Genomic DNA, 24,694 nt, shown 5'->3' with positions numbered 1-24,694 from the left:
AATCCAGAGAACCCGAAATACAGATACCCCAAAACACAGAAACCCCAAAATCCAGAGAACCCAAAACTCAGAAACCTCAAAATCCAGAGAACCCGAAATACAGAAACCCCAAAACACAGAAACCCCAAAATCCAGAGAACCCGAAATACAGAACCCCCGAAATCCAGAGAACCCGAAACACAGAAACCCCAAAATCCAGAGAACCCGAAATACAGAAACCTCAAACTTCAGAGACCCTAAAATCCAGAGAACCCAGAGACCCCAAAATTCAGAGACCCCAAAATTCACAGAGCCCAAAATTCGGAGAGCCCAAACCCCAGAGAACCCAAAATTTAGAGAACCCGAAATTTAGAGAACCCGAAATTCAGAAACCCCAAAATTAGAGAGCCCAAAACGTAGATACCTTAAAATTCAGAGACCCAAAAATAGACGGACCCCAAAATTCAGAGAGACCCCAAAAAACACACCAGGTCCCTGGATTTCGGGTCTCTGGTTTTTTGAGTTTCTGGATTTTGGGGTCTCTGGATTTTGGGGTCTCTGGATTTTTTTGGGTCTCTGGATTTTGGGGTTTCTGTAGTTCGGGTTCTCTGGATTTTGGGGTCTCTGGATTTTGGGGTCTCTGGATTTTGGGATCTCTGGATTTTGGGGCCTCTCTCTGGATTTTGGAGTCTCTGGGGTCTCGGCGGTGTTTGGGTGCCGGGGGGGGGCGGTCAATAATCGGTGAATTATTGAGGAGTTATCGGTGAATTATTGATAAATTCCCATTAATTATTGATAAATTATCGATGAATTATTGATTCCGGACGAGTCCCGGCTGCTAATGAGGCGTAATTGAGCCCCGGCGGTGTCCGGGGGCAGCGGGCCGTGACCGCCCCGCGACGAGTGGCACCGTGTCCCTGTGTCCCCTGTCCCTGTGTGTGTCCCTGTCCCCTGTCCCTGTGCGTGTCCCCGTGTGTGTCACCATGTCCCCTGTCCCCTTCCCCTGTCCCCATGTGTGTCACCGTGTGTGTCCCCGTCCTCATGTCCCTGTGTCCCCTGTGTCCCCGTGTGTGTGTCGCCGTGTCCCTGTCCCCTGTCCTGTGTCCCCATGTCCCGTCCCCTGTCCCTGTGCGTGTCCCCGTGTCCCTGTCCCCCTGTCCCGTCCCCGTGTCCCCGTGTCCCCGTCCGTGTGTGTCCCCATATCCTCATGTCCCCATGTCCTTCTGTCCCGCTGTCCCCGAGTGTCCCCACGTGTGTCCCCCTGTCCGTGTGTGTCCCCATGTCCCCATGTCCTTCTGTCCCGCTGTCCCCGAGTATCCCCACGTGTGTCCCCCTGTCCGTGTGTGTCCCCATGTCCTTCTGTCCCGCTGTCCCCGAGTGTCCCCACGTGTGTCCCCCTGTCCCCGAGTGTGCGGCAGGGACACCCTGGCCACCCCCGATGTCCCCAGCGCCACCGATGTCACCGGTGCTCCGTCTCCCGGTCCTCCCAGTGTCCCCAGTGCCCCCAGTGCTCCATCTCCTTGTCCCCACAGTGTCCCCAATGTCCCCGGTGTCCCCCGGCTGTCCCCACGTCCCCTCTGGGTCAGACTCATTTATTGGGGGGCCCCGAGGCCGCCCCCCCCCAATTAAATACAAACCGAAGCCGCCCCCCGCGCCCCCCCCATAGTGCAAACCCCCCGTGACACCGGGGACACCCGGGGACACCCCGGGGACACCCTGGGACACCCTGGGGCACCCTGGGGACACCCCGGGGACACCCCGGGGACACCCAGGGACACCCTGGGGACACCCCGGGGACACCCGGGGACACCAGGGGACACCCAGGGGACATCCCGGGGACACCCAGGGACACCCCGGGACACCCAGGGACACCCCGGGGACACCCCAGGGACACCCAGGGACACCCAGGGACACCCAGGGGACACCCCGGGGACACGCCGGGGACACCCAGGGACACCCCGGGGACACCCAGGGACACCCAGGGACACCCAGGGACACCCTGGGGACATCCCGGGGACACCCTGGGGATACCCCGGGGACACTTGGGGACAGGGGGGTCGAGGCTGCCCCCCAAACTCGGGGTCAGTGCAAAGTGAGGTGGGGGGGGCAGTGCGGGGCGGTGACACCGGGGGACAGCGGGTGGCAGCGGGTGGCAGCGGGTGGCACGGGGGGCGGGTGGCAGCGTCCCGGGTCGCGCTGGGACAGGGTGACACTGTGACACTGTGACACTGTGACACTGTGACACCGCCACCAGGTGCCAGCGGGGTTTGCCCACCCACAGGTCCTGTCCCGGGGGAGGTGACAGCGCTGGGGACGTGTCCTGGTGTCCCACAGGTGTCCCCGCGGTGTCCCCGCGGTGTCCCCTGCAGCGTCCTGGCGTCCCAGCAGTGTCCCTTCGGTGTCCTGCCGGTGTCCCCGTGTCCCCTGCCGCGTCCGTGTCGGTGCCAGCTCGGTGTCACCCCATGTGCCAGCAGTTCCTGGGCTGGCGGTGACAATTCCCAGTCCCATGGTGGCAATTCCCACAGGTGACAGTTCCCAGTCCCATGGTGGCAGTTCCCACAGGTGACAGTTCCCGGTCTGGCGGTGACAATTGCCACTGGTGGTGACAGTTCCTGGTGGTGGCACATCCCGGGTTGTTGCAGTCCAGCCGGGTGGTGGCAGCTGTGCCATGGGGACATGGGTGACAGTGTCCTGAGCACGGTGACAGTTTTGGGACAGTGTCCTGAGCCCGGTGACAGTTTTGGGACAGTGTCCCCAGCACAGTGACAGTTCTGTGACAGCCTGGGGACAGTTCCTGGGACAGTGTCCTTGGCACGGTGACAGTTCGGTGACAGTGTCCTGAGCCAGGTGGCAGTTCTGTGACAATGTCCCCAACACAGTGACAGTTCTGTGACAATGTCCCCAACACGGTGGTGGCCGTGCCAGTGTGTGGGGGGGCACCGTGGGTGTCTCCAGCTGGGGGCGTGGAGTGGGGGATGTCACCGAGGCGGGTGACACGGCCACGCAGGTGACATTGGCCGTGCAGGTGTCACAGCCACGCAGGTGACACAGCCACGCAGGTGACATGGCCATGCAGGTGACATGGTCACGCAGGTGACATTGGCCATGCAGGTGGCACGGCCACGCAGGTGACATTGGCCATGCAGGTGACATTGTCCATGCAGGTGACATGGCCATGCAGGTGACATTGGCTGTGCAGGTGACATGGCCATGCAGGTGACACGGGCCACACAGGTGACACGGCCACGCAGGTGACATTGTCCTTGTGGGGAGTCCCCAAGCCGGGAAGTGTCCCAGATCCGGGGATGTCCTGGAGCAGTGGGATGTCCCCAGGCCATGGAGATGTCCCCAGCTGTGGGTGTCCCCAAGCTCTGGGGTGTCCCCAAGCTCTGGGGTGTCCCCCCGGGGTGTCCCTGTCCCCCCGGGGTGTCCCTGTCCCCCCGGGGTGTCCCTGTCACCCCCGGGTGTCCCTCAGGCCTCGGAGGCCGCCTGCGGTTTCAGCTGCGCCTTCTCCATGGCGGTGCCGTAGGGCCCCGAGCGCTTGAAGAAACCCAACTGGGGGGGACAGGGGGGTCAGGGGGACCCCAAAATCCCCCCGGTGCCACCCCCGTGTCCCTGTGTGCCCCCACAGTGTCCCCAATGCCACCCCCAGTGTCCTTCCAGCCCCCCCAAGTTCATTCCCACCTTGCAGAGGCCCCCAGACCCCCAAATCCCTCCCAACCTCCCCAAATCCCCCCCAAACCGCCCCCAGCCCCCCCAAATCCCCCCCAGCCCCCAAATCCCCCCCAGCCCCCCCAAACCATCCCCCAAAACTGCCCCCAAGCCCCCCAAATCCTTCCCCAACCTCCCCAAATCCCCCCCAGTTCCCCCAAATCCCCCCCAGCCACCCCAAATCCCCCCCACAAACTGCCCCCAACCCCCCCAAATCTCCCCCTAAATCCCCCCCAAACCCCCTGGCCCCACCTTGTAGAGCCTCCCCAGCTCCCCCAAATCCCCCCCAGACCCCCCAAATCCCCCCCCAGCCCCCCCAAATCCCCTCCCAAACCGCCTCCAACCCCCCCAAACCGCCCCCAACCTCCCCCAAATCCCCCCCAGCCCCCCCAAACCCCCCCCAGCCCCCCAATCCCCCGCCCCACCTTGTAGAGGCCGTAGCAGAGGAGGCCGAGCAGGAGCAGCCCCAGCAGCACGGCCAGGACCACCGCCCACACCGGGACCCCCGCCCCCGCCTCGGGCCGGGCCCGCGACAGCGCTGTCACCACCTGGGACGGGACAGGGACAGCCAGTGTCACCCTGTGTCACCCTATGCCACCCACAGTGTCACCCAGTGCCACCGCCCACACCGGGACCCCCGCCCCCGCCTCGGGCCGGGCCCGCGACAGCGCTGTCACCACCTGGGCAGGGACAGGGACAGCCAGTGTCACCCTGTGTCACCCTGTGTCACCCTGTGTCACCCTGTGTCACCCAGTGTCACCCAGTGCCACCCTGTGCCACCCAGTGTCACCCTGTGCCACCGCCCACACCGGGACCCCCACCCCTGCCTCAGGGCAGGACTGTGACAGCGCTGTCACCTCCTGCCACCCCAGACCTCAGCGTCACCCATGGTGTCCCCCCATGTCCCCCCATGTCACCCCCATTGTCCCCCCGGTGTCCCCGGTGTCACCTGCAGGCGGTGGCGGGGGTACCCCTCGGGCCGCAGGCGGTACGGCAGCCGTGTCACCCCCGTGTCACCCCCATGTCCCCAGTGTCCCCATTGTCCCCCCCATGTCCCCGGTGTCCCCGGTGTCACCTGCAGGCGGTGGCGGGGGTACCCCTCGGGCCGCAGGCGGTACGGCAGCCGTGTCACCCCCGTGTCACCCCCATGTCCCCAGTGTCCCCATTGTCCCCCCCATGTCCCCGGTGTCCCCGGTGTCACCTGCAGGCGGTGGCGGGGGTACCCCTCGGGCCGCAGGCGGTACGGCAGCCGCAGCACGCGGAACTCGGCGTCACAGCGCAGGGACAGCGGCCACAGCTGCGGCTGGCGGGGACAGGGGACACGGGGGGACATGGGGACACGGGGACACCGTCAGGGACACGGGGACACCGTCAGCGACACGGGGGGACACAGGGGACACACAGGGGACACACAGGGGACACCCAAGGGCCACTCCTGGGGGATTCCCAGAGGGTCCCGCGGCAGTTTGGGGGTCCCGGGGCAGTTTGGGGGTTTCCGGGGGTCCCGGGGCAGTTTGGGGGGTCCCGGGGCAGTTCTGGTGTCTCCGGGGGGGTCCCGGGGCAGTTCGGGGGCTCCCGGGGCAGTTCTGTTGTCCCCGGGGGGGTCCCGGGGCAGTTTGGGGGTCCCGGGGCAGTTTGGGGGTTTCCGGGGGTCCCGGGGCAGTTCCAGGGGGGTCCCGGGGCAGTTTTGGGGTCCCGGGGCAGTTCTGGTGTCCCCGGGGCAGTTCGGGGGTCCCGGGGCAGTTCCGGGGGGGTCCCGGGGCAGTTCCGGGGGGTCCCGGGGCAGTTCGGGGGTCCCGGGGCAGTTCGGGTGTCCCGGGTCAGTTCCGGGGGGGTCCCGGGGCAGTTTTTGGGGTCTCACCTGGCGCAGGGGGGGGTCCCCAGGGGTCCCAGGGCAGTTTGGGGGTCCCGGGGCAGTTGTGTTGCCCCTGGGGGGGTCCCGGGGCAGTTTTTGGGGTCTCACCTGGCGCAGGGGGGGGGTCCCCAGGGGTCCCAGGGCAGTTTGGGGGTCTCACCTGGCGCAGGGGGGGGGTCCGCAGGCGGAAGCTCAGCCTCAGGGTGACGCGCTGCTGCCGCTCCAGCCCCCCCGAGGGGCAGCTCAGGCGGAAACACTCGGCCTCGGGACAGCCCTGCGGCCACCCCGGGGTCACCACTGTCACCAGGGTCACCCCAGGGTCACCCCGCGGTCACCCCATGCCACTCACCAGCGTGTCCCCGCTGTCCCCGCTGTCCCCGATGTCCCGGCGCTGCAGGACGTGCGGCCCGGGGCTCTGCTCCCGCTCCTGTGGGACAGGGGGACAGCGCTGGGGACAGCCAGGGGGACAGAGGGAAGAGTCCTGGCCACCCCCAGCACCTCCTGATGTCCCCAGTGCCACCCAGTGGCCCCAGTGTCTCCATTGTCCCCAACACCCCCAGTCTCCCCGGTGTCCCCAGTGTCCCGTGTCCCGGTGTCCCGGTGTCCCCAATCCCCCCGGTGTCCCGTGTCCCGCTGTCCCGCTGTCCCATGTCCCGCTGTCCCCGGTCCCCGGTCCCCGCTGTCCCGCTGTCCCCGTGTCCCGGTATCCCCAATCCCCGTGCTGTCCCGCTGTCCCGCAGCCCCGGTGTCCCGGTCCCCGGTGTCCCCGATCCTCCCGCTGTCCCGCTGTCCCGCTGTCCCCGCTGTCCCGTGTCCCGGCGTCCCCGCAGTCCCGGTGTCCCCAATGCCCGTGCTGTCCCCGGTCCCGCTGTCCCGGTGTCCCGTGTCCCGCTGTCCCCGGTGTCCCGGTGTCCCCAATCCCCGTGCTGTCCCCGGTCCCGCTGTCCCGGTGTCCCAGTGTCCCCGTGTCCCGGTGTCCCCAATCCCCGTGCTGTCCCGTGTCCCGCTGTCCCCGGTCCCGGTGTCCCGCTGTCCCGGTGTCCCGCTGTCCCCGGTCCCGGTGTCCCGCTGTCCCGGTGTCCCCAATCCCCCCACTGTCCCGGTGTCCTGCTGTCCCCGTGTCCCGCTGTCCCGGTGTCCCGGTGTCCCGCTGTCCCGCTGTCCCGGTGTCCCAGTGTCCCCGTGTCCCGGTGTCCCCAATCCCCGTGCTGTCCCGTGTCCCGCTGTCCCCGGTCCCGGTGTCCCGCTGTCCCGGTGTCCCGCTGTCCCCGGTCCCGGTGTCCCGCTGTCCCGGTGTCCCCAATCCCCCCACTGTCCCGGTGTCCTGCTGTCCCCGTGTCCCGCTGTCCCGGTGTCCCGGTGTCCCGGTCCCCCCGGTGTCCCGGTGTCCGCACCGCCAGGCGCAGCGGGTCGCTGCCGTGGCTGGCCGAGCAGTTGTGCAGCCCCGAGTGGCCGGTGACATAGAGCAGAGGGTGGCCGCGGTGGCCCAGGGGACAGCTGAGCTCCAGCGTGCCCTGGCTGATGGCGCTGGGACCCTCGTTCACCACCTGCGACACGGGGGGCACGGGGACATGGGGGTGGCATTGGGGACACGGGGGGACATGGGGGGACATGGGGGGGGCACAGAGGACAAGGGGTCGGGACCTGGGGACCCCCAGGGGTTGGGGATGGGGGGACAGCCCCGATTTGGGGACACGGCGAGCCCGGGATTGGGGACATGGGGACCTCAGGGTCGGGGACATGGGGACCCCGGGGTTGGGGACGGGGGGGTTTGGGGACACGGGGATCCCTATATTGGGGACATGGGGACCTCAGGGTTGGGGACATGGGAGGGTTGGGGACATGGGACCCCCAAAATTACGGGGGTGTGATCCCGGGGTTGGGGACACAGAGGCCCCAGGCTGGGGACATGGTGAGGCCAGCCTGGGGACACGGTGGCCGCGGTGTCCCCACCTCGTAGACGTGCTCCACGGGTGGCCCCAGGTCCTGCAGCCGCTGGGGGGGGTCGGGTCCCCACCCCCCCTCGGGGACGGTGACAACGTCGGGCCGGGACACCCTGAGGGGACACCGGGGGGTCAGTGCCACGTGTGTCCCCTCCGTGTCCCCCCATTGTGTCCCCTCCATGTCCCCTCTGTGTCCCCCCTTGTGTCCCCTCCGTGTCCCTGTGTGTCCCTGTGTGTCCCTCTGTGTCCCTGTGTGTCCCCTCCGTGTCCCCCCTTGTGTCCCCTCCGTGTCCCTCCATGTCCCTGTGTGTCCCTCTGTGTCCCTCTGTGTCCCTGTGTGTCCCCTCTGTCACTCACCCCAAGGCACCCAGGGGGGATGTGACAGCTCCCAGGGCCACCCTCGTGTCCCCATGTCCCCATGTCCCCTGGCTGTCTCCATTGTCCCCCGTCACTCACCCCAGTATGGACACCCTGGCTGTCCCCATGTCCCCTGGCTGTCCCCGTGTCCCCATGTCCCCTGGCTGTCCCCAATGTCCCCATGTCCCCCATGTCCCCTGTCACTCACCCCAGCACGGACACCCTGGTGGCCCCTGGCTGTCCCCGTATCCCCATGTCCCTAATGTCCCCAATGTCCCCTGGCTGTCCCCATGTCCCCAATGTCCCCAATGTCCCCAGTGTCCCCAATGTCCCCAGTGTCCCCAATGTCCCCAATGTCCCCAATGTCCCCAATGTCCCCGTGTCCCCAATGTCCCCACTGTCCCCAATGTCCCCAATGTCCCCACTGTCCCCTGTGTCCCCACTGTCCCCACTGTCCCCATTGTCACTCACCCCAGCACGGACACCCTGGTGGCCGCCCTCACCGCCAGCGCCACGGCCACCACGGGGCTCTGCGAGTTGTTGGCGTTCTTGCTGCGGGGGGAGGGGGGTCAGCCCGGGGACCCCCGGGGACCCCTGGGGACCCCCTGCCCAATTTGGGGACACCCCGACCCCAAATCGGGGGCTCCCCCCGTGCCCCCCGTGCCGGACCTGCGGATCTGCAGCTCGAAGGTGACGCTGCCGCTGCTGTCGCTCAGGTGGGGGAGGGTGAAGCGCAGCCCCCCCCGGATCTGCGGCCGTGGGGACACGGGGGGGGTCAGCCCGGACCCCCCCCCAGCCCCCCAAACCTCCCCTGTGCCCCCCAAACCCTCCCCAGCCTCCCTAAACCCCCCAGAACCCCACAAAGCCCCCTAAAACCCCCCAAAGTCCCCCAAATGCCCCCCAGCCCCTCCAGATGCTCCAAAGCCCCAAAAATCCTCCCAAAAATCCTCCCAAAGCCCCCCAGAAATCTCCCCCCAAAAAAACTCCCAAAGACCCCCACAAATCTCCCCAAAAATCCTCCCAAAAACCCCCACAAATCTCCCCCAAAAATCCTCCCAAAGACCCCCGCAAATCTCCCCCAAAAATCCTCCCAAAACCTCCCGAAGACCCCCACAAATCTCCCCCAAATCTCTCCCAAAACCTCCCAAAGACCCCCACAAATCTCCCCCAAAAATCCTCCCAAAGACCCCCACAAATCTCCCACAAATCTCCCCCAAAAATCCTCCCAAAACCCCCCAGACCCCCTAAACCCTCCAGATGCCCCAAGCCCCCCAAACCCCCCAGACTTCCCCAGTCCCCCCCGAAACCCCCCAAAAACCCTTACAAAGCCCCCCAGCCCCCCAAAACCCCCCCTGGAACCCCCCAAAATCCCTTACCAAGCCCCCCCAAATCTCCCCAAAGCCCCCCAAAACCCTTACCAAGCCCCCCAGCCCCCTCAAATCTGCCCCCTGAACCCCCCCCAAACCCCTTACCAAACCCCCCCAATCCCCCCGAGCCCCCCGAGCCCCCCGCCCCACTCACGCTGGCCCCCGCCTTCATGGGGTTCCCCAGGTCGCAGATCAGGGGGTCGGAGCCGTTGCCCCCCCCCAGCTCACAGCTCAGGGCCGAGAAATTCTGGGGGGGGGGGAGAGCGGTGGTGACCCCCCCCCATTCTTGGGGACACCCCCTGACCCCCCCCAGGCGCTTCTGAGCCCCCCGAAACCCCCTCCCCCCGATACCTGCGACCCCCTCCCCACCTTTGGGCTGTGCCCCCCGACTCTGACACCCCCCAAACCCCCTCCCCCCAAGATGTGGGACCCCCTCCCCACCCTGGGGTGCTCCCCAACACCTTTATCCCCCTCCCCACCCCTGGGTCCCCCCCAAACCCCCCCAAACCCCTCCCCCATTACCTTTATCCCCCTCCCCACATCTGGGGCACCCCCAACCCCCCCCAAACCCCCTCCCCCATTACCTTTATCCCCCTCCCCACATCTGGGGCACCCCCCAAACTCCCCCAAACCCCCTCCCCCATTACCTTTATCGCCCTCCCCACCCTGGGGGACCCCCCAAGCCGCCCCAAACCCCCCAAACCCCCTCCCCCATTACCTTTATCCCCCTCCCCCATTACCTTTATCCCCTTCCCCACATCTGGGGCACACCCCAAACTCCCCCAAACCCCCTCCCCCATTACCTTTATCCCCCTCCCCCATTACCTTTATCCCCCTCCCCACCCCTGGGGCACCCCCAAACCCCCCAAACCCCCTCCCCCATTACCTTTATCCCCTCCACCACTACCTTTACCCCCCTCCCCCATTACCTTTATCCCCTCCCCCATTACCTTTACCCCCCTCCCCAGCCCTGGGGCACGCCCCAAACCCCCCCAAACCCCCCAAACCCCCTCCCCCATTACCTTTATCCCCCTCCCCCATTACCTTTACCCCCTCCCCACCCCTGGGGCACCCCCAAACCCCCCCAGCCCCCCAGCCCTCACCCCGTGGGGCCGCAGCACCCCCGAGTACAGCGCCCCCGGGGGGGGCCGCAGCAGCAGTTCGGCCTCGTAGGCGCCGCCCTCGCCCACGTTCCGCGCCACGAAGGTGACATTGAGGCTGTTCCTGTCCCCCAGGTACACGGCCCGGCGGTCCCTGGGGACATTGGGGGGACACTGGGGTGACATCCATGGGGACACCCCCAAAACCCCCCCCAGGAACTTGGCCTGGCGGTCCCTGGGGTGACACTGGGGCGACATCCATGGGGACACCCCCAAAACCCCCCCAGGTACACGGCCCGGGGGTCCCTGGGGGGACACTGGGGGGACATTGGGGTGACACTGGGGTGACATCCATGGGGACACCCCCAAAACCCCCCAAAACCCCCCCAGGAACATGGCCCGGCAGTCCCTGGGGACATTGGGGTGACATTGGGGTGACACTGGGGTGACATCCATGGGGACACCCCCAAAACCCCCCAGGAACACGGCCCGGGGGTCCCTGGGGACATTGGGGTGACATCCATGGGGACAGCCCCGAAACCCCCCAAAACTCCCCCCGGAACACGGCCCAGCAGTCCCTGGGAACATTGGGGTGACATTGGGGACATCCATGGGGACAGCCCCAGGACACCCCAGGGACACCCTGGGCATGGCCACCCCTCCCGTGTCCCCACTGTCTCCACTGTCCCCATGTCCCCTGGTGTTCCCCCCTGTCCCCAATGTCCCCGTGTCCCCTGGTGTCCCTGTGTCCCCCCGTGTCCCCGATGTCCCCGTGTCCCCTGGTGTTCCCCCCTGTCCCCCATGTCCCCGTGTCCCCTTACGCGCTGGCCTCGAGCTGCAGGTCAGGGACACAGACGTTGTCCTCACCGCAGTCCAGCTGGATGTGGGCCTGGGGACACAGGGGACACAGGGGGGACATCAGGGGACATTGGGGACAGCAGGGACATTGGGGACAGCAGGGACAGAGGGGACAGCAGCAGGGACAGAGGGGACAGCAGGGGACATCAGGGGACATTGGGGACAGCAGGGACAGAGGGGACAGCTGGGCGATGAGGGACACAGGAGACACCCAGATGACACAGAGGTGACACAGAGGTAACACACAGGTAACATGGGTGACACACAGAGGTGACACAGGTGACACAGGTGACACACAGGTGACACACAGGTGACACAGGTGACACAGGTGACAGAGCCAGCACTGACCTTGGCCTCCAGGCGCGTGCGGGTGGCCGGGGCCAGCAGCGGTGACAGCCCCGGGGGGGGAGGGGACACGGCCGGGTCCAGGGCCAGGCTCAGGGACACCGGGATGGGCGACAGCTTGTCCCGGAACTCCGACTCGTTCTGGGGACACGGGGACACCATGGGGACAGTGAGGGGACAGCGAGGGGACAGTGAGGGGACAGCTTGTCCCGGAACTCGGATTCGTTCTGGGGACAGGGACAGTGACAGTGACAGTGAGGGGACAGCGAGGGGACACCGGGATGGTGACAGCGTGTCCCGGAACTCCGACTTGTTCTGGGGACAGGGACAGGGACACCCCAGGGGGACAGTGAGGGGACACCGGGGGGTCCCAGGGGTGATAGGAAGGTGACACGGGCACACCAGAGTGACACGAGGGTGACACGAGGGGACCCGGGCAGTTTTGGGGTCCCGGGGCGGTTTTGGGGCAGTTTTTGGGCAGTTTCGGGTCAGTTTTTGGGGCAGTTTCGGGTCAGTTTTTGGGGCAGTTTCGGGTCAGTTTTTGGGCAGTTTTGGGTCAGTTTTGGGGCAGTTTCGGGGCAGTTTTTGGGCAGTTTTTGGGGCAGTTTCAGGTCAGTTTTGGGGCAGTTTCGGGTCAGTTTTTGGGGCAGTTTTTGGGCAGTTTTGGGTCAGTTTTTGGGGCAGTTTTGGGTCAGTTTCGGGTCAGTTTTGGGTCAGTTTTTGGGGCAGTTTGGGGTCAGTTTTTGAGGCAGTTTCGGGTCACTTTTGGGGCAGTTTCGGGTCAGTTTTTGGGGCAGTTTCAGGTCAGTTTTGGGGCAGTTTCGGTCAGTTTCGGGGTCCCCCTTACCCTGAGGAACACGGGCAGGGTCCGGCACCGGGGGGCGCCCCCGTTGGGGACCTCCAGGGACAGGTTCCGGGTGGGGGAGGGGGGCGCCCCCCCCGCGCCCCCCCCCAGGAACAGCGCGCGCCGCGCCCCCCCCGCCTTGGCCCCGTCCACGCTCAGCTCCAGCGCCAGCCCTGGGGACACGCGGGGACACGCGGGGACACGCGGGGACACGTTAGGGACAGCCACGGTGTCCCCGTCCTGTCCCCAGGGCTGCAGTGCCCCCCTTGGGGACACCGCGGGGACACGTCAGCGACAGCCCCGGTGTCCCCAGGGCTGCAGTGCCACCCTTGGGGACACCGCGGGGACACGTCAGCGACAGCCCCGGTGTCCCCGTCCTGTCCCCAGGGCTGCAGTGCCACCCCCTGGGGACACGGGGACATGCCAGGGACAGCCCCGCTGTCCCCTGTCCCCCCCCCCGTCCCCTGTCCCCCCCGGTGTCCCCCTGTCCCCTCACCGATGGGCCCGGGCAGGTGACGTCCGGAGGCGTTGAGGCAGAAGGTGACATTGATGCTGGCGGAAGGTGACAATGAGGTGGCACCACGTGTCCCCTCAGTGTCCCCCTGGCTGTCCCCAGCAGGGACACGCAGGGATCCCGCATGTCCCCATGTCCCCTGTCCCCCTCCAGTGTCCCCATGTCCCTGGGAAGTCCCGGTGTCCCCTGCCAGTGTCCCCCATCCCCTCTCCATTGTCCCCCCGTGTCCCCGCTCTGTCCCCCCATGTCCCCGTGTCCCCCCGTGTCCCCGTGTCCCCCCGAGTCCCCCCGTGTCCCCCCGTGTCCCGTGTCCCCGTGTCCCCCTGTGTCCCCCCATGTCCCCCTGTGTCCCCCCGTGTCCCCGTGTCCCCCCATGTCCCCGTGTCCCCGTGTCCCCGCTCTGTCCCCCCGTGTCCCCGTGTCCCTCCGTGTCCCCCCGTGTCCCGTGTCCCGGTGCCACCCACCAGGACACGTGCTGGCCGCCGGGCAGGACGCAGCCGCGCTCCTCGGGGTTGAACATGGTGGGGACAATGGTCAGGGTGGCGCTGGCCTGGACAATGGGGCGGCCCCTGGGGGGACACGGGGTCAGCGACCCCCGGCACCCCCGGCACCCCCGGCACCCCCGGGCAGCGCCGTGACAGCGGGACACGGGGGACATGGGGGACACGGGGACACGGGGGACACGGGGACACAGGTGACACAGGGGACACAGGTGACACAGGTGACAGTGGCACTCACCTGTAAACCACCACGGCATCCGCCCCGAAGGCGCCAACCAGGAGATCTGAGGGGACAGGGGGGTCACCGGGGGGGCACAGGGACAGGGACAGGGACAGGGGGACAGGGGGACACAGGGGGGGCACGGGGACAGGGACAGGGACAGGGGGACAGGGGGACACTGGGGGGTCAGGGGGACACCAGGGGGACCGGGGGACACCGGGGGGACAGGGGGACACTGGGGGGGCATGGGGACAGGGGGACACCAGGGGGACAGGGGGACACCAGCTGAGGGACAGGCACAGGGATGGCAGAGGGAGGATGTCGGGGATGGGGACAGGGGTGACACAGAGAGGTGACACGGGTGACACAGGGGGTGACACTGGGGATGACACAGGTGACATGGGGGTGACACGGGGATGACACGGGTGACACGGGGGTGACACAGGTGACGACACAGGTGACACGGGGGTGACACAGGTGACACAGGTGACACAGGGGGTGCCCGGCGGCCCTCACCCGGGTAGCCGTTGGGGGGGAGGTGACGGGTGACACAGTTGATGACACAGGTGACACAGGTGACACAGGGGTGACACAGGTGACACGGGGGTGACACGGGGGTGACACAGGGGGTGACACGGGGATGACACAGGTGACACAGATGACACAGGGGGTGCCCGGTGGCCCTCACCCGGGTAGCCGTTGGGGGGAGGTGACAGGGGTGATACTGGGGGTGACACGGGTGACACGGGGGTGACACAGGTGACACGGGGAGGTGACACAGGTGACACAGGTGGCCACCGGCCCTCACCCGGGTAGCCGTTGCCGTCCAGGTCGCTGGCCCCGCGCAGGGCGGCCCCGAAGAAGTCGGGCTGGCCCCGGGGCGCGCCCACGCCCCGCAGCAGCTGCGCGGGCCGGGCCCGCAGCCCCGCGCCGCCCCCGCGGAAGATGAACACGAGCCCGCGGCGCCCCTCGGCCCCCAGCGGGGCCCCCACGGCCACGTCTGGGCACGGCGGCAGCGGGGCAGGGGCACCGTCACCCCTCTGTGCCCCCGCAAGTGCCCCGGGACCCCCGTGCCCCTCGTGTCCCCGTGAACCCCCGGAACCCGCCATGAACCCCCATAAACCCCCCATAACCCCCATAAACCCCCCATGAACCCCCGTAACCCCCAATAACCCCCATAAACCCCCCATGAACCTCCATAAACCCCCATAAATCCCCATAAACCCCAATAACCCCCCATGAACCCCCCCAATAACCCCCCCATAACCCCCAATAACCCCCCATACACCCCCCATAACCCCCCAATAACCCCCCATAAACCCCCCCATACACCCCCAATAACCCCCCCATAACCCCCAATAACCCCCCATGAACCCCCATAAACCCCCCACAGCCCCGTTCCCCCGTTCTGGTACCATTGTACCCGTCCCGGTACCCCCATTCCCGGTCCCCCCATTCCCGGTACCCCCCATTCCTGGCATCCTCCGTTCCCGGTACCCCCATTCCTGGCATCCCCCGTTCCCGGTCCCCCCGTTCCCATTTCCGTTCCGGTACCGTTGTAGCCGTCCCGGTACCCCCATTCCCCGCACCCCCGGTACCCCCATTCCCGGTACCCCCGTTCCGGTACCGTTGTAGCCGTCCCGGTCCAGGTCCCCGAGCGCGGCGATGGCGCTGCCGAAGCGGCCGAACTCGTGGGTGCCGGTGAGCGCGGCGGGCGCGGCGGGGCCGGCCCGGGGCCGCTGCAGGAACACGTACACGCGGCCCAGCTCCCGCGCACCGCCCGCGCCGCTCCGCGCCATGAACAGCGGCGCGCCCACCAGCAGGTCCGACAGCCTGCACCGGGAACGGGAACCGGGAACCGTGAGTGTGGGAACCGGGAACCGGGAACCGGGAATGGGAACCGGCACCGGGAACGGGAACCGGGAATGGGAACGGGAACGGGAACGGTGAGCGTGGGAACCGGGAACGGGAACGGGAACGGGAACGGGAATGGTGAGTGTGGGAATTGGGAATGGGAATGGGAACGGGGAATGGGAACGGGAACGGGAATGGGAATGGGAATGGGAACGGGAATGGGAACGGGAATGGGAACGGGAATGGGAACGGGAATGGGAACGGGAATGGTGAGTGTGGGAATCAGCACCGGGAACGGGAACGGGACCCGGGAATGGGAATGGGAACGGTCAACATGGGAACCGGGAACGGCACCGGGAACCGGGAACGGGAACCGGGAACGGGACCGGGAATGGGAACGGGAATGGGAACGGGACCGGTCAGCGTGGGAACCGGGAACGGGAACGGGAACCGGGAATGGGAACGGGTCAGCATGGGGAACAGGGAACGGGAACGGGAACGGGAACGGTGAGCGTGGGGAACTGGGAACGGCACGGGGAACCAGGAATGGGAACGGGAACGGTCAGTGTGGGGACCGGGAACGTGAATGGGAACGGGAACGGGAACAGTGAGTGTGGGAACCGGGAATGGGAACGGGAACAGGGACCGGGTCAGTGGGGATGTCCCATGGGATTTCCCGGGGGGGTTTCGGGGGATCCTGGGGGGGGTCACACGGTGTTCAGGAGGTCCCGGGGGGGGGTCCCGGGGGTCCCGGTGGGTTCAGAGGTGTCCCAGGGGGTCCCAGGGGGGTTTCACGGGGGTCCCGGGGGGGTCCCGGGGGGTCCAGGGGTGTCCCAGGGGGTCCTGGGGGTCCCGGGGGTCCCTCACCCGTCGTTGTTGACGTCGGTGGCGGCCACGGCGTAGCCGAAGTACGAGGCCATCTTGGGGGGGGGGGCAAAACGGGGTGGGGGGGGTGAGGGGGGTGAGGGGGGTGAGGACCCCCAAATCCGTGTGCCCCCACCCCTCCCTGAGGACCCCTCCCCCATTTCCTCCCCCCTCCCTTCGCGGTTCCCCCAGATCCCCCCCAGACCCCCCTGGGACCCGTCAGGACCCCCCAAATCCCCCCCAAACCCCCCCCAGGACCCCCAAACCCCCGAGACCCCCGTCCCCACCTGCTCCCCCGAGAAGTTGTACAGGGACCTCATGTTGGTGCCATTGAGGATGGTGACCTGGGGACAGCGAGGGGACAGCGAGGGGACACTGAGCCAGCGGGGGGGGGGGGGGGACACGGGCACTGCCACTGCCCCAGCGCCCCCCGTGTCCCCTCAGTGCCCCCCGTGTCCCCTTTGTGTCCCCAGTGCCCCCCGTGTCCCCCCAGTGCCCCCCGTGTCCCCTTTGTGCCCCCTCTTTGTCCCGCCCGTGTCCCCTTTGTGTCCCCAGTGTACCAGGATGGAGCCACTGTGCCCCCGCACCGTGTCCCCCCAATGTCCCCCCAGTGCCCCCCAATGTCCCCCCAATGTCCCCGATGTCCCCCCAGTGCCCCCCGTGTCCCCTCTGTGTCCCCCCCTTACGTAGCCGTAGGTGAGGTTGCCCTTGGGGACACCGGCCACGAAGTCTGTGGGGACAAAGGGACAAGGGGACAAGGGGGATGCTCTCAGGTGGCGGCCGGGGGTGGCTGTGTCACCCTCGGTGTCACCCTGGGTGTCACCCGCTGTTACCCACCTTGCGTGTTGTCACCGCTGAACTCCCCGACTGCCACCGAGTAGCCTGGGGGGAGAGGGAGTGTCACCTGTGTGTCACCTGTGTCACCTGTGTGCCACCTGAGTGTCACCTGTGTGCCAACTGTGTGTCACCTGTGTGCCACCATCCATGTCCCCATGTCCCCATGTCCCCACGTCACCCATGTAGCTGTCCCCACGCTGTCCCCACTCTTTCCCCATGTCCCCATGTCCCTGTGTCTCCATGATGTCCCCGTGTCCCCACGTCACCAATGTAGCTGTCCCCACGCTGTCCCCACGTCACCCATGTAGCTGTCCCCGTGTCCCCCACGCTGTCCCCATGATGTCCCCATGATGTCCCCACGCTTGTCCCCATGTCCCCACGTCACCCATGTAGCTGTCCCCCCATGTCCCCACGCTGTCCCCATGTCCCCATGTCCCCGTGTCACCCATGTAGCTGTCCCGTGTCCCTATGATGTCCCCCACGCTGTCCCCACGTCACCCATGATGTCCCTGTGTCCCCCATGCTGTCACCCATGTAGCTGTCCCCATGTCCCCCACGCTGTCCCCACGTCACCCATGTAGCTGTCCCCACACTGTCCCCATGTCCCCGTGTCACCCATGTAGCTGTCCCCCCATGTCCCCATGTCCCCGTGTCACCCATGTAGCTGTCCCCCCATGTCCCCCACGCTGTCCCCACGTCACCCATGTAGCTGTCCCCGTGTCCCCACGTCACCCATGTAGCTGTCCCCCCATGTCCCCAGGTGTCCCCGTGTCACCCATGTAGCTGTCCCTATGTCCCCGTGTCACCCATGATGTCCCCATGTCCCCGTGTCCCCGTGTCACCCATGTAGCTGTCCCCATGTCCCCATGCTGTCCCCGTGTCCCCACGTCACCCATGTAGCTGTCCCCATGTCCCCATGTCCCCACGTCACCCATGTAGCTGTCCCCATGTCCCCATGTCCCGGTGTCCCCGTGTCACCCATGTAGCTGTCGTCGTGGCTGGGCTCCGCCTGCCGCGTCTGGAGCTGTCCCGGCACCTCCTGGATCAGGTACTCGGGGAAGTTCCCGGCCGCGATCTGCGCCTGCGTGGCCGACAGCAGCTGGCCTGGTGGGGACAGGGGGACATCGTGGGGACATTGTGGGGACATGGGGACATCTGAGCAGCTGGCCTGCATGGGCACATGGGGACATGGTGGGGACAGGGGGACATGGTGGGGACATGGGGACATGGGGACACCTGAGCACCTGGGGCACCTGAGCAGCTGGCCTGGTGGGGACATGGGGACACGGTGGGGACAGGGGGACAGGGGGACACCTGAGCAGCTGGCCTGCATGGGGACATGGGGACATGGTGGGGACAGGGGGACACCTGAGCACCTGGGCTGGATGGGGGACACGGGGACACGGGGGACACCTGAGCACCTGGCCTGCATTGGGGACACGATGGGGACATGGGGACAGGGGGACAGGGGAACAGGCAGGGCACCCTGGGGACACAGGGGACACACAGGGGACACTGGGAACACACAGGAGACACACAGGTGACACAGGTGACACAGGTGACACACAGGGGACACACAGGGGACACACAGGTGACACTGGGAACACACAGGGGACATACAGGGGACACACAAGTGACACAGGGGACACACAGGGGACACAGGTGACACAGGTGACACAGGGCACACAAGGGACACAGGTGACACAGGTGACACAGGGCCCGGCTCTCACCTTGCCAGAAGAAGCTGCCGGGCCCCCCCAGCAGCACCCGGCCGGTCTGCAGAGACAGCGGGGACCCCTCAGCTGGGGCTGCACCCCAAAAACCCCAAATACCCCCCAAAACCCCAAACCCCGGCACCCCCAAAAACCCCTCAAAAACCCCCAGAAACCCCAAACCCCCAAACCTCGGCACCCCCAAAAAACTCCCAAAAACCCCCAGAAACCCCAAACCCCCTGGGAACCCCCAAAATCCCAAATACCCCCAAATACCCCAAATACCCCAACCCCAAACCCCCCAGACCCCCAAACCTCCCAAACCCCCCCAAACCCCCCCAATCCCCCCAATCCCCCCTAAACCCCCCAAACCCCCCAAACCCCCCAAAGCCCCCGGACCCCCCAGACCCCCCGGCCCCCCCCGGCCCCCGCCCACCTGGGTGAACTCGGCGCTGAAGCCCCCCTGGCAGTAGCCCTGCCCGGCCGCTGAGTTCAGGTCTGGGGGCACAGGGGGGGTTTGGGGTTTTTTTTGGGGTTTTGGGGGGTCAAGGGGGGCGGTTTGGGGTCCCACCCCCTGCCCAGGTTTTGGGGGAGTCACCCTGGGGGTACCTGAGGGGTCTGGGGGCGACTTTGGGGGTCCTGGGGGATCCCGGTGGGGCTCTGGGGCTCCTGGGCTGGTTTTGGGGTATTTTTGGGGACCCGGGGGTGTCTTTGGGGTCCCGGGGTGTTTTTTGGGTCCCACCTGAGCAGCAGGGAGGAGCTGGTGTTTTTGGGGTGTTTTCGGGGTGTTTTTGGGGTGTTTTGGGGTGTTTTTGGGGTGTTTTGGGGCGTTTTTGGGGTCCCACCTGAGCGGCAGGGAGGAGCTGGTGTTTTTGGGGTGGTTTTGGGGCGTTTTTGGGGTGTTTTGGGGTGTTTTTGGGGTGGTTTTGGGGCGTTTTTGGGGTGTTTTGGGGTCCCACCTGAGCGGCAGGGAGGAGCTGGTGTTTTTGGGGTGTTTTGGGGTGTTTTTGGAGTGTTTAGGGTCCCACCTGAGCGGCAGGGAGGAGCTGGTGTTTTTGGGTTTTTTTGGGGTGTTTTGGGGTGTTTTTGGGGTCCCACCTGAGCGGCAGGGCGCGTACTCCACGAACTTGGAGAAGTTGCCCAGGGACAGGAAACAGGAGCCCACCGGCTCCCGCGCCCCCCCCTCCTCCTTCGGGGGGCTCCAGCTGTACAGGGGGGCGCAGGCCTGGGGACACGGGGGGACACGGGGACATGGGGACATGGGGGGGACACGGGGGGACAGGGGGTGACACCCCTGGTGTGCCCCAATCGCCCCAGTGTCTCCCAGTGTCCCCTGTGTCCCCAATGTCCCCCCAGTGTCCCCTGCACTCCCAGTGCCCCCAATGTCCCCCCAGTGTCCCCCCAGTGTCCCCACAGTGTCTCCCCAGTGTCCCCTCAGTGTCCCCAGTGTCCCCAGTGTCCCCCCAGTGTCCCCGTGTCCCGTACCAGGATGGAGCCGTTGTGTCCCCCCAATGTCCCCAATGTCCCCCCAGTGTCCCCAGTGTCCCCATGTCCCCCCAGTGTCCCCGTGTCCCCCCAGTGTCCCCGTACCAGGATGGAGCCGTTGTGTCCCCCCAGTGTCCCCAGTGTCCCCGTGTCCCCTCAGTGTCCCCAGTGTCCCCAGTGTCCCCAATGTCCCCAGTGTCCCCATACCAGGATGGAGCCGTTGTGTCCCCCCAGTGTCCCCAGTGTCCCCCCAGTGTCACCAATGTCCCCGTGTCCCCACAGTGTCCCCAATGTCCCCCAAGTGTCCCCAGTGTCCCCGTACCAGGATGGAGCCATTGTGTCCCCCCAGTGTCCCCAGTGTCCCCAGTGTCCCCAGTGTCCCCATGTCCCCAGTGTCCCCAATGTCCCCGTACCAGGATGGAGCCGTTGTGTCCCCCCAGTGTCCCCCCCAGTGTCCCCAGTGTCCCCAGTGTCCCCAGCACTCGCAGTGCCCCCAATGTCCCCAGTGTCCCCAGTGTCCCCAATGTCCCCAGTGTCCCCCCAGTGTCCCCCCGCTGTCCCCCGTGTCCCGGTACCAGGATGGAGCCGTTGTGTCCCCCCAGTGTCCCCAGTGTCCCCAGTGTCCCCAGTGTCCCCAATGTCCCCAGTGTCCCGTACCAGGATGGAGCCGTTGTGGGCCCTCACGGTGGCCCCGAACCACTGCAGGGATTTGAACTCCACGGGCTCGGGGCCCTCGCTGCTGTTGCCCCCAAAGTCGTGGGTGCGGGTCCCTGGGGGGACGGGGACAGGGACAGGGATGGGGACAGGAACAGGGTCAGGCCACCCCCCTGTCCCCCGGAGACCCCCCCAGCCCCCCCGGCCCGGGGTTGATCATTAACGGGAGCCAAGGCCAGCGGGGGGATGGGGACGGGGACAGGGGACGGGGACACGGAGCTGCCCTGGGGGGCTCCTGGGTGTCCCCTGGGGGTGTCCCCTGGGGGTGTCCCCATCCCTGTCCCCACATGCCTGGGGTGGGGGGGTCTGTCCCCTCATCCTGTGTCCCCATCCCTGTCCCCTGCCCATGTCCTGCTGCTGTCCCCATTCCTGGGGGTTGTCCCTGTACCTGTCCCTGTTCCTGGGGGTCCTGTCCCCACCCTGTCCCTGTCCCCGATCCTGGGGTTTGTCCCTGTCCCTGTCCCCATGTCCCAGGGGTTTGTCCCTGTCCCTGTCCCTGTCCCTGTCCCCATGTCCTAGGGGTTTATCCCTGTCCCCGATCCTGGGGGTCCTGTTCCCACCGTGTCCCTGTCCCCACCGTGTCCCTGTCCCCATTCCTGGGGTTTGTCCCTGTCCCTGTCCTCGATCCTGGGGTTTGTCCCTGTCCCTGTCCCCATGTCCTAGGGGTTTGTCCCTGTCCCTGTCCCCATTCCTGGGGGTCCTGTCCCCACCATGTCCCTATCCCCATTCCTGGGGTTTGTCTCTGTCCCTGTCCCCGATCCTGGGGGTCCTGTTCCCACCATGTCCCTGTCCCCACCATGTCCCTGTCCCCATTCCTGGGGATTTGTCCCTGTCCCTGTCCCCATTCCTGGGGGTCCTGTCCCCACCATGTCCCTGTCCCCACCGTGTCCCTGTCCCCATTCCTGGGGTTTGTCCCTGTCCCTGTCCCCATTCCTGAGCGTCCTGTCCCCCCCTCCAAGCCCCCACCCCACACGTGTCCCCTTCCCCCCCGTGCCCCCCATGCCCCCCGGTGTCCCTGTGCCCCCCGGTGTCCCCATGTCCCCGGTGTCCCCGGTGTCCCCTTCCCCCCCGTGTCCCCCGTGCCCCCCATGTCCCCAGTGTCCCCCCGGTGTCCCCATGTCCCCGGTGCCCCTCACCGATGTGGTCGAAGTCGATGGGGGTGCAGCCGGCCTGGGGGGGCCAGGGGCAGTGGAACACGGCGCCCCCCTGGGTGACGTTGGCCTGGCTCGTGTTGGCCTTGGGGGCCCCCACCAGGACGCTGACACTGGGGGGACATGTGGGGGGGACCCCGCGGGGACACGGCGCTTGTCACCCGCGGGGCACCGGGGGGGTCCCATGGGTGCTCCCCGCGCCCCCCCGGCTCAGCCCCGCCGCTCCGGGACCCCTCCCGGCCCGGGGAGAAATGGGGGGACACGGCCGGGGGGGCCCGGGGGGAAATGGGGGGTCCCTCACCGGGCGCTCCCCGGTTCGCCCCGGGCCCCCCGTGGGGTCACACGTGGGATGGGGGGGCGGCGAGGCCGTGCGTGGGTCCCCCCCAGATGTTCGGGTCCCCCCCAGATGTTCGGGTCCCCCCCCAGATGTTCGGGTCCCCCCCAGATGTTCGGGTCCCCCCGAGCCCCCCCCGAGCCCCCCGGGGCAGCTCCCGGCTCCGGTTACAGGAAACGCTCCGGGCCCGGGGCAGCGGGGCCCCGGGACCCCCGGCGGGGCCGGCGCGGGGGGACCCCGGGGGACCCCGGGGGACACCGGGGACCGGGACTCGGCCTCGCTCGGACCCTCCCGGTCCCCGTTCCCCGGGCCCGCTTCCTGCTTCCCATCGCCGGTTCCCCGGCCCGGTTCCGATTCCCCGCCCCGGTGCCCCGGCCCAGTCCCCGGGACCTCCCGGTTCCCCGGGTCCCGCTCCCACTCCCCCGTCCCGCTTCCCGCTCCCGGTTCACACTTCCCGTTCCCATTCCCGGATCCCGCCGCCCCCGCCCGTTCCCGTTCCCGGCGGCCCTTCTCCGTCCCGGTTCCCGCTGTCCCGTTCCCGTTATCCCGCTCCCGGTGCCCTCCCTCCGAGCCCCGCCCCGCTCCGCGGCCGCTCCCCGTCCCACCGGGCCGCTCCCCTCCCGGCCGGCCGCTCCCGGTGCCGGTGCCGGTGCCCGGTTCCCGTCCCGTTCCCGGTCCCGGGACCGCTCCCCGCCCTCGGTCCCTCCGCTCCCGTCCCGCCGCCCTCCCCGCTCCCGGCGGCCGCCCCCGATTGTCCCGTCCCGGTGCGGCTCCCCGCGGGCGGTCCCGGTTCGCGCAGCGGTTCCCGGTGCCGCTGCCGGTTCCCGGCCCGGTTCCCGGTACCTGCGGGGCTCGGGCGTGTAAAAGTCCAGCGCGAAGCCGAAGAAGGAGCCGGGGGCCCCGCGGAAAACCTCGGGCCGCGACGCCTCCAGGTTGAAGGCAGCGCCCGGCGGGAGCAGCAGCGGGAGCAGCACCGGCAGCGGCACCGGCAGCGGCAGCCGGGCCCGGGGGCGGCGCGGCGGGGCCGGGACCGGGACCGGGGCCATGGCGGTCGGGGCTGCCCGGGCTCGGCGCTGCTCCCGCTCCCGAGTCCCCTCGGAAAGTGCCCGGGGGGGGCCCGGGGCCGCCCCGCCCCGCCGTGACTCACCGGGGAGGAGCCAGAGCCCCGCCGGGCACCGGCACCGGCACCGGCAGCGGCGGCGGGGAGCCCGGGGGGAGCGGGACAGGGGGACAGGGACACCCCCGGGACACCCCCGGGACACCGGGACAGAGGGACAGGGACACCCCCGGGACACCCCGGGGACACCGGGACACCCCCGGGACACCGGGACAGGGAGACAGGGACACCCCCGGGACACCGGGACACCACGGGGGCACCGGGACACCCCCGGGACACCGGGACAGACGTACAGGGACACCCCGGGACACCGGGACACCCCCGGGATACCGGGACAGAGGGACAGGGACACCCCCGGGACACCGGGACAGAGGGACAGGGACACCCCGGGGACATCGGGACACCCCGGGGGCACCAGGACATCAGAGACAGGGACACCGGGACGCCCCCGGGACACCGCGGGGGCACCGGGACATCAGGGAATGGGACACTCGAGGGACACCGGGACACTTCAAGGACACCGGGACACCCAAGGCCGTGGGGACATCAGGGGTGGGGACACCTGAAGGACACCCGGGGGACATCGGGGACACCCCAGGGACACCCTGAGGGCGATGGGACAGCGGGGACGGGGACACCCGAAAGGCGCTGGGACACCGGGACACCGGGACCCCGGGACACTGGGACACCGGGACACCGGGACAGGGACACAGGGACACCGGGACACCGGGACACCGGGACACCGGGACACCGGGACACCGGGACACCGGGACACCGGGACGTGAGGGACGGGGACACCGGGACACTGGGACACCGGGACAGGGACACCGGGACACTGGGACACTGGGGTACGGGGACACCGGGACCCCGGGACACAGGGACACAGGGACACAGGGACACTGGGACACCGGGACACCGGGACACTGGGGTACTGGGACATTCTGGGGACACTGGGGCACTGGGACATTCTGGGGACACCGGCACACAGGACACCACGTGGGACAGGCACAGGGGACACGGGGGGACACGGGTG

At 67.8% G+C, this 24,694-nt stretch overlaps 1 protein-coding gene across 2 annotated transcripts; it reads right to left on the bottom strand.

Annotated features, from left to right (window-relative positions):
- Window positions 1–736: 736 nt before the first annotated feature.
- On the bottom strand, window positions 737–23,745 carry ITGA5 (integrin subunit alpha 5). Of its 2 annotated transcripts, XM_072919569.1 has the most exons (30): window positions 23,388–23,745; window positions 22,196–22,323; window positions 21,003–21,115; window positions 19,959–20,085; window positions 19,297–19,358; window positions 18,879–18,924; window positions 18,127–18,252; window positions 17,149–17,193; window positions 16,998–17,041; window positions 16,599–16,655; window positions 16,315–16,367; window positions 15,221–15,426; window positions 14,402–14,593; window positions 13,612–13,657; window positions 13,338–13,442; window positions 12,856–12,911; window positions 12,363–12,532; window positions 11,519–11,656; window positions 11,134–11,201; window positions 10,316–10,466; window positions 9,367–9,459; window positions 8,515–8,594; window positions 8,317–8,397; window positions 7,499–7,601; window positions 6,940–7,092; window positions 5,895–5,972; window positions 5,706–5,819; window positions 4,892–4,993; window positions 4,116–4,238; window positions 737–3,534 (listed from the first exon to the last, which is right to left on the bottom strand). In XM_072919569.1, exons 1-30 carry the CDS (start codon window positions 23,588–23,590, stop codon window positions 3,451–3,453), a joined length of 3,147 nt encoding a protein of 1,048 aa, XP_072775670.1. In that variant the 5' UTR covers window positions 23,591–23,745; the 3' UTR covers window positions 737–3,450. The 2 variants fall into 2 exon arrangements, with proteins under 2 accessions (XP_072775670.1, XP_072775671.1); XM_072919570.1 differs by lacking the exons at window positions 737–3,534; window positions 4,116–4,238 and adding an exon at window positions 4,266–4,370.
- Between the last annotated feature and the right edge of the window lie 949 nt (window positions 23,746–24,694).

This window comes from Taeniopygia guttata, chromosome 29, assembly GCF_048771995.1.
Source record: "Taeniopygia guttata chromosome 29, bTaeGut7.mat, whole genome shotgun sequence".
NCBI classification, from domain to species: domain Eukaryota; kingdom Metazoa; phylum Chordata; class Aves; order Passeriformes; family Estrildidae; genus Taeniopygia; species Taeniopygia guttata.
Note: the sequence above shows the minus strand (reverse complement) of the source record. Positions and strands in the feature narration are given on the sequence as shown.

Coding starts and splice junctions, on each gene's coding strand:
- ITGA5 (XM_072919569.1), bottom strand. CDS start 23,590: ATGGCCCCGGTCCCGGTCCCGGCCCCGCCGCGCCGCCCCCGGGCCCGG. Junction 12,912..13,337: donor GGCGGCCAGCACGTGTCCTG/GTGGGTGGCACC, acceptor ACCTTCCGCCAG/CATCAATGTCACCTTCTGCC. Junction 8,595..9,366: donor CCATGAAGGCGGGGGCCAGC/GTGAGTGGGGCG, acceptor CCACGGCCGCAG/ATCCGGGGGGGGCTGCGCTT.